Raw genomic sequence first — 8,298 nt, forward strand, 5'->3', positions numbered from 1 at the left:
AATATGCTCAATAGCCTGTGTCAAGTTTCAGTAAAACAGTGCAGAGATAATCATTTGATGATTAGAGCAAGCATCAGACTGAAACACTCTCTCACTCTACCAAAGATAAGATGAGATTTTTTTCAGTGCTTTTAAGAACCGGTCTGTTATTTTTTCACTGTATTGTTACTTGAGCAGCCTCAGTTTCACACCTCAGTGGCAAAAGCAAAAGGCAAACTTATGTAACAGAAACAATTTTTTTCTAACTGCAGCCAGAAAAAACTCATATCATATCAAAAATATATATAATGTCAGAAAATGTGATTATGATAATAGTTTACATTCTAGTTTTCAATGTTTCGATTTCTGTATTAAATATAATAGCTGCAGATTTAAATATATTTAAGTGATGTATTTTTTGTATGTTTTTGTATTTTGTTTTAAATATTGCTTAACTGACAATGAATTATTAAGCAAATACTTAAAAGCAATGATATAAATTTTAAATAAATTTTACATACAGTCAGGTCTATATGCAGTTCTCAGCATTTTCTCAACAAGCACTTTTTAATTAAATTGCCTACCACAATATAGTCGAGATGATATTATAATGATATTATAATAATAGCAGCACATTGTGAAGACATCCCGCTTTAAATTGAGAGTTTTATCATCCGTTCTTTTTCATACCTTTTAAGGAAAGCTTAGCTATTCTATGTTCAGGTGTATGTTATTATTCTGTCATTAATTTACTTACAAAGATGCAGTTAAAAAGGTCCAGAGCTGATTTCAAGTGCGACATTTAAATCTCAAATTTATTTACTTTTATCACTCAATATGAAGTACAACAAGCTGTCACTGCCAGTGTGTCACTGCCAAAAAAAAAACATCAGAATTTAATCTGCTATATTCTTAAAAAGAAACAACAATTCATTGAGCTCAGGAACACAGAACAAATGTTGAAAGACCACAAAAAACAACTGTGGTGGATGACTAAAGGATTCCTTTCCTGGTAAATCCTTCACTACACTTGGCCAAATGAAGAACTCAATCCAAGAGGTAGGAGTATCTACGCCAAGGTCAATAATCAAGAGAGAATTTTAACACAGTAAATACAAAGTGTTTACCTGAACTTGTAATTCACTGGTAAGATTAGAGTTCTAAACATCTCATATACCTACGAAACAAAACCCTACGGACAGATAAGACAACGTCAGCAATTAACAGAGGAAAGGAGAAGAGTATGAAGAAGGGAAGGAACTGCTCATGATCCACTTTATCTTGGCTGGCAATAGAACTGATTCCCTTGTATTTATCGATGATGTGATTGCTGACAAAAGCAGCAGGATAAATTCTGGAGTGTACAGAGCTGTATTATCTGCTCAGATTCAGCCTTCATTAAGACTTCATTTGACAGCACTTCACCGTACAGCTGAACAATGACTCGAAGCACACTTCAAAAGCAACCCAAGACTTTTTAAAGCAAAGAAGTGGAATATTCTGCAATGATGAAGTCAATCACCTGACCTGAAAGCAGTTCATTATGCAGTTCACTTGCTGAAGCCAAAACACTCCAAGTACAGCTACAGTAAATGCCTGGCAAAGCATCACTACAGAAAAAAATCCAGACTTCAGGAATTTGCTGACTGCAAATGAAGTGTAACCAAGTGTTAAAAATGACAAATTACTTTAGGTCCCTAAAAATTAGAGGCACAAAAAGGGGGAACAGCAAAGTGCTGCAATTCCCACAATGTTTCCCTGGTTTTGATTTAAATACACTCAAACACTCAAAAACAAAATGCTGAAATTATTCATTTTATATTATATTTATATTTTATGGACATGGACAAATATTTGTTTAATTGGTTATTTTAGCTGTCTATATATAGTGAATCTCTGAATCACATGAAATAAGGAACTTAAATAAAAATTTAGCGTTTCGACGTATGGCCTCATGTTTATCATTAGACATAATTTATATTATTATTATTATTATTATTATTATTATTATTATTATTATTATTATTATTATAGTTGTTGATGTAACTGTACAGATATAGATATTTGTTCTCGTTCTCATCACATATGGTGTCTGAATGAAGGAAAATTCACAAACTGAGTGAACATGCATTTGTCCACCAGTGTTTCGCCCTCTATGACCTCAAACCACCTCTTTTCTCTCACACTACAAAAGCAACAGTCAACAGGTCTATTTATCATAGACACAGTCATCAGGCAAAGAGTACGGGGAGCTCAGATTAATTTAGTTAATGTGGTTTTAATTTTAAGATGTCAATAAGGCCATCTACTGGCCAATAGAGGTATTGGGCAGTTGCACAGAAACTCAGAGTCTCCAACCTAAGAAGAGCTACATAACTAAACATTAAATATAAGTGAACAATTCTGAATAATGGCAGAAATCTATAAGACAAAAGGTACTATTATAATGTATCAAATTAAAATATAGTTGCACAAGAAATGCACAAGAAATAACGTAAAAATATAAAATTATATGTTGACATGGACGTCTCATACGGGGTGACTTCTGCCTCATGCCTAGTGTTCTCCAGATCCACTGTAACCCTCATGAGGACAAAATGTGCAATAATTGTAAAGAATGTCTAGGGGTGTTCAAGATTTAAATAGACTTTGTTACAAAGCCATAATTTACAAACTTAGACTTTTTATAACATTATTAAATAGCAGGTGATATTATGGTGTCACCCAGAAATGTTAATTTCTATTAAATTCTTAATAATATGTCTGAAGCCTCTCTTAATTAAAGTATTAAAAGAAAATAAATGAGCTCTTTTTTCACATAGGTTTGTGAAAATCGGGTTTAACAATAGCTTGTGTTTCTGCAGTATGAATATGGAGCAATATAGTAAACAGTGAATATTTGATGAGATCATGTGAAATGATCTCTAGAAATCAAATGAAATCTCTTTTCACTCCTTTAATTCCTCCTGTCACAGAGCTTCCTATAGTTGTCTAAGCCATGATAAATGATGTACACACACACACACACATACACACACCAATGTTGTCTCAGAAGACACATACACAAAAGACACTCTCTCTCTCTCTCTCTCTCTCTCTCTCTCATACACACACATAGCACTCTTAAGTGAAAATAACTGTGTTAGGTAATAAGAGGAATTATAAAATCTTTAATATCAAATGGAAATTACACAATAAATGACATCTACTGGGGACTTCACATTATTTAAGATGTTTTTCATGACATTTGTAAATGAAAGATTGACCACATTATATACAGTGCATAATTACAAAAATGTTGAATAATAAAGGACATTTGTCATATTTTAATAGACACACACCACAGACACATCTTTTGTTGTACCATGATTACAGGAAGATACATTATCATTTTCGCTTTTAAAATAAAGCTTTACTGTTACATCAGTGGTCATCAGTGGTCATTAGGATCTATAAACTCTTCTTGACTCAAGCTATACATTATTCACATTTATATCCATAATAAAGAACAGAAGGTGTACTCTTAATGCTAAAACCGCAATGCCAAGGAAAGGTACAAGTTACCTTGACAATTTCTTTGACTCTATTTTTGTCTATAAATCTGGGTACCTTTGTTACTGCGAGTGCGCAGACATGCACACACGCAGTACATATTTTTTGTCTTTTTGTCACTGCCAATATCCTGTGAGGATTCTGGTTGTATATGTGGTATAAGCATCTGATTATTGCCTGTGAGCCAGCAGGTAACCCAAGTAGGATCTCGCTTAGAGCACCAAATGGTTAGGAAAATCCCTGGCCTGCATCTAGTTAAAAAAGTGTAAAGATTAAGTAGATGGTCTCACGGTCTCCGAATTATTACATATTACAATAAATTCAGGGTCATTTGCTACTCTTTCTCTAGTTCATACACACACAAACTCCTAGACTGTAGGACAAAACAGCTGCATACCAGAGTTGCCAGAAACTCTAACCCTTTATGTCCTTGTCCAACAGTCTACCATTGTATGTGTCTGCATTTCTGTAATACCAGAAGACTAATCTCCACCTTTTACACTTAATTGTAGTATTTTATTGCACTGATTGTGCGTGAGAATTGTTTTCTAACTGTAGTTTTAACAATGTAAGAGTATTTCTGCATTTAAGAGAATAAGATAAATAGATCAGGAGTGTATTCCAAAACTGACTTTAAATGGTAACATTATGTAAATGTTTATATCTTGACAGTGGCCCTTCAAAAGATGGTAAACATGTTGAATCTCACACCAATGGACATAAAGAACATCTCCTAGAAGTTGTGCAATTCCGGCGACGCTTTGCAGATCAAAACGCAACCATCATTCTCCCTGGCTGTAATTCAGAAAGCAACTTACATTGTTTGGGAACACACACGCAGCTCTAGTGTGGACAGTCTCTACTTGCTTGCACAGCAGGGCTTTTGAAAACCAAAGCAAGGTCATTATTTTTATCTGGAGGAGAGTGCAAATTGTGCAAATTGCCAGGAACTCGCTTCTTAGCAAATGCTCGTGCAAGTTTGGTGCGGTAGTGATCGCCCGCCAGGAAATAGAGGATCGGGTCCAGACAGCTGTTGGAGCTGGCTAGTGGCCGTGTGACTTTGTATGTGAAGTTGACAATGTTGAGGACCCAGCAGTCAGCCTCCAGAACACGGTATGTATAGTAAAGCGTGCGAGTGATGTGGAAAGGGACAAAGCTAACAGCAAATACAACCAGCACTATAATGATGAGTTTAATGGACTTCCTCCTCGAGTTGCCCCTCTGACTCGAAGAAATCTTTCCGGGGCGGCATAAAGCACGTGCCATTAGGCAATAACACACCATGATGATAATGAAGGGCACCCCGAAGAGCAGTGTCATCACGACCGAGCTGTAGGTGACATAATTTTCAAAATCAGAGGGACTACTTGTGTCATGACACAATGTGTCATTATCCCGCTGTGTAGTGGTGACAAATATTAGGTTGGGAATCAAGCATGCGGTCACAGCTGCCCACACCAGACCGCATACCATCTGAGCATAGCGTGGATTGGCTAGTGAGAGTGAGCGGATTGGGTGGCAGATGCCCATGTAGCGATGCACGCTGATACACGTGAGAAAAAGGATGCTGCAGTAAAGGTTCGCATAGAACAGGAAGCGCACTGCTTTGCACAGGGCCACACCAAAGGGCCAGTGATTGCGATTGGCATAGTAGTAGATGAGAGTGGGAAGAGACAGTACATATAGCATGTCTGACAGTGCCAAATGGAACATGTACACCGTGCTAGCGTTCCAGGGACGCATCTTAGTCAGGAACATCCACAGGGCCACGGAGTTGAACACCAAGCCGAGGACACACACTATTGAGTACGATACAGGCAGCAGAATGTATTTGAACTCTTCATCAAAGCGGCAGCTTTCATTGCCATTTTCAGAATCCAGCGAGCCTGGGGAAGGACTTGAAATGTTGATTAGGAAGGGAAGTGGTGTGTTCATCTTGTAGCTGAAAAAAAAAAACATGCAATCATTCATTAACTATTTGTAGAATTACAAATATATGACTTTCAATTCAAATAAAAATATTGGTTTGATTGTACTGATATTGAGAATATATCAGATATTAAAAGTAACACTAACCCTTAACCCTAAACATCTCATATTAAATTCTTCATTCAGTGGCGGACCTTTTAGAGTACAATTCCCACTTCAGGAAATTCACCTCGTATACTGAGATATCTATTGATATTAGTGTATCATGAGCCGGTGTGAGATTCTGGACACTTTTATATTTATGTGTTTTATGTTTATTTTATAGAGAAAAAAAGAGAGAAATCGTTTCTTCATGTACATCTTTATATAAGCATAAGGGTTAACACTTTCACCATGAATACTCACTTCCACTTTTACTAGATCACAGCTTTCTATTGGAAATGAGTCTGTAACAGAAAGACAAAGGGCATCTTCAGGCGATACAAAGCTGCAATTCCTGTAATAAAGTGTTTAATCAAATTAATCAAGCTTCGATTTTAATGATAATGATTAGAGAATAAAGTCTGACAATGAGTTATATTTCTACTTTTGTGTAACAGGACTTCCAAGTTCCTCATTTAAAGCGAGTTAAAGCAGAATCTTCCCCGTGCCATTTCTATAGTCATCATTATCGATTTTACACATTTAATTAAAAGAGAGCGAGAGAGAGAGACACAGAGAGAGAGAGAGAGAGCGAGAGTGCGAGAGAGAGAGAGAGAGAGAGAGAGAGAGAGAGAGAGAGAGAGAGAGAGAGAGAGAGAAAATTATGTATCTATAATAGTAAAGAACATGACTATGTTTAGGAAAACAAGTAAAACACTCCAAACCTTTTGAGTCCGCATGAGTGGTGACTGTGTCCATTCAGGGTGTGTGAAGTGAAAGAAGTGACCGTATAACGCAGCGCACGCGCGTGTTGGTGTGTGTGTGTGTGTGTGTGTGTGTTTCGAGGTCCCGCCCCCAGACGACTCATTGAAAAGGGCGATTTAAAAGCTTGTAAATAAAAATACCTCATAAGAACAGTAAAGGAACAACAACAGGAAACGTTCAAGCGAGCCAAGAATCTTCCAGGAAAAATTCCCATAGCTTCTTCTTCTCCTTTTTATGAATATTACATACACTACAGAGAATTTCGGTATAACTGAATTAGTTACACACACACACACACACACACACACACACGCAAGCACGCACACACACACACACACACACACACACACTACACTATAAGGATAAATGAATGTTTGTGGACACCTGACTCTCACAGCCAGTGATAGTGCTTTCACCTCATTTACCCCTCACACCCCATTTTCACCCCATTCCAGGTTTAGCCCCCAGGGTTTGCAGTTATTATAAACTCCACTCTTCTAGGAAGGCATTACACAAGATTTTGGAGCATGGCTGTGGGGATTTGCCCATTTAGCCACAAGAGCTCGAGTAAAGTCAGGGATTTGATGTTGGGTGAGGAGGCCTGGTGTTCAGTCAGCATTCCATTTCATCCCAAAGGTGTCCTGTGGGGTTGAGGTCAGGGTACTGTGTAGGCTACTCAGGTTCTTCTACTCCACACTTAACAAACCATGGCTTCATGGAGCTCACTTTGTGCATGAAGGCATTGTCATCCTGGAACAGGTTTAGGCAACTTAATTCAAGTGAATAGACGATGTAATATAGCAGAAATACAAGGCATCCAATACAGCTGTGTTCTGCAACAACAAGACTGCCATACTGTATGGGTGGGCTGGTCAGGTCTCCACAAGCTTATAAAGTTTATTACATTTTAAGTATTAGTCTGATCTGACTCTTGTATAGTCATAGTCTTGTGCTATTTCTTCAGACTATAAAACAATGTATATAGCGGGGACTACCAAAAAATGGCTTTTCAAATGTTGCATTGTGTGAGCTAAAATGTGACCAACATAACATAACAGATACAAATGCTTATTTTAACCAACTGTAGGAGGACATTCTTCTCCTGTACTGATGAATAATTTAAGTCTCCCAGTTATGTCTCAGTTACTGACTATAATGACAATAGTAAAATTGAATTTGTCCCAGAACCACCTGACTAGCACCATGTAGAACAATCATAAAGAAATAAACATGATGGGCGAGGCCCACACTAACACTGCCCTAGATAAAAGGTTGAATAAACGTGTCAATGTTCCTATAAAACACTACAAAAGACTGTGTATGGGAAAGATTGTGAACCCACGCCTTCCTTTTTTTCTTTCCAGTTTGCTTGAATGATGCAAGTGGCCCAAAGACCAAGAATTAAGAACATCATAATTTAATCCTATGCTAAGCACAACACATCGAGCAATAAGCTATAACCAGCTCACAAACAAAGGGCTTATGTATGCATGAAAAAGTTAATATTTACTTAGACAGCACAATCATGAACACGGATGAGCAAACTTTCAAGATAATTCTTGCAGTGATATGGGCAAAATGTAGGAATGAGGCATCTTAATACATATACTACGTAGCTATGAAAGCAGTTCTATAACAGGAATCATATGCACTATATGAGGAAGAAAAAATTTTATGTTGTCTCCAACCTCAAAGATTTTACATTTACATTTTACATTTACGGAATTTGGCAGATGCCCTTTATCCAGCGTGAAAAGAGTAAAGAGAAAACTGCTCAGATTTGATTTGAATATTTGGGCAAAATCATCTATTCAGATCTCACTGTTTACAGCAAAAATGCACTGGAGGAGAATCTAATGACAATGTATTTTTGAAGGGTCACTGAAAAATGTATGCAAATTGAATTAGTGTTAATTGTTTTTAAATGTTTTG

At 37.0% G+C, this 8,298-nt stretch overlaps 1 protein-coding gene across 2 annotated transcripts; it reads right to left on the bottom strand.

The window, feature by feature from the left end:
* Positions 1–3,121: 3,121 nt before the first annotated feature.
* p2ry4 (pyrimidinergic receptor P2Y4) lies at positions 3,122–6,418 on the bottom strand. 2 transcript variants are annotated; one of them, XM_060885776.1, is made up of 3 exons: positions 6,327–6,418; positions 5,866–5,906; positions 3,122–5,473 (listed from the first exon to the last, which is right to left on the bottom strand). In XM_060885776.1, exon 3 carries the CDS (start codon positions 5,464–5,466, stop codon positions 4,375–4,377), a length of 1,092 nt encoding a protein of 363 aa, XP_060741759.1. In that variant the 5' UTR covers positions 5,467–5,473; positions 5,866–5,906; positions 6,327–6,418; the 3' UTR covers positions 3,122–4,374. The 2 variants fall into 2 exon arrangements, with proteins under 2 accessions (XP_060741759.1, XP_060741760.1); XM_060885777.1 differs by having other exon boundaries at positions 5,866–5,956; positions 6,327–6,354.
* Positions 6,419–8,298: the final 1,880 nt, after the last annotated feature.

Source organism: Tachysurus vachellii, chromosome 13 (assembly GCF_030014155.1).
Source record: "Tachysurus vachellii isolate PV-2020 chromosome 13, HZAU_Pvac_v1, whole genome shotgun sequence".
Classification (NCBI taxonomy): Eukaryota; Metazoa; Chordata; class Actinopteri; order Siluriformes; family Bagridae; genus Tachysurus; species Tachysurus vachellii.

Coding starts and splice junctions, on each gene's coding strand:
- p2ry4 (XM_060885776.1), bottom strand. CDS start 5,466: ATGAACACACCACTTCCCTTCCTAATCAACATTTCAAGTCCTTCCCCA.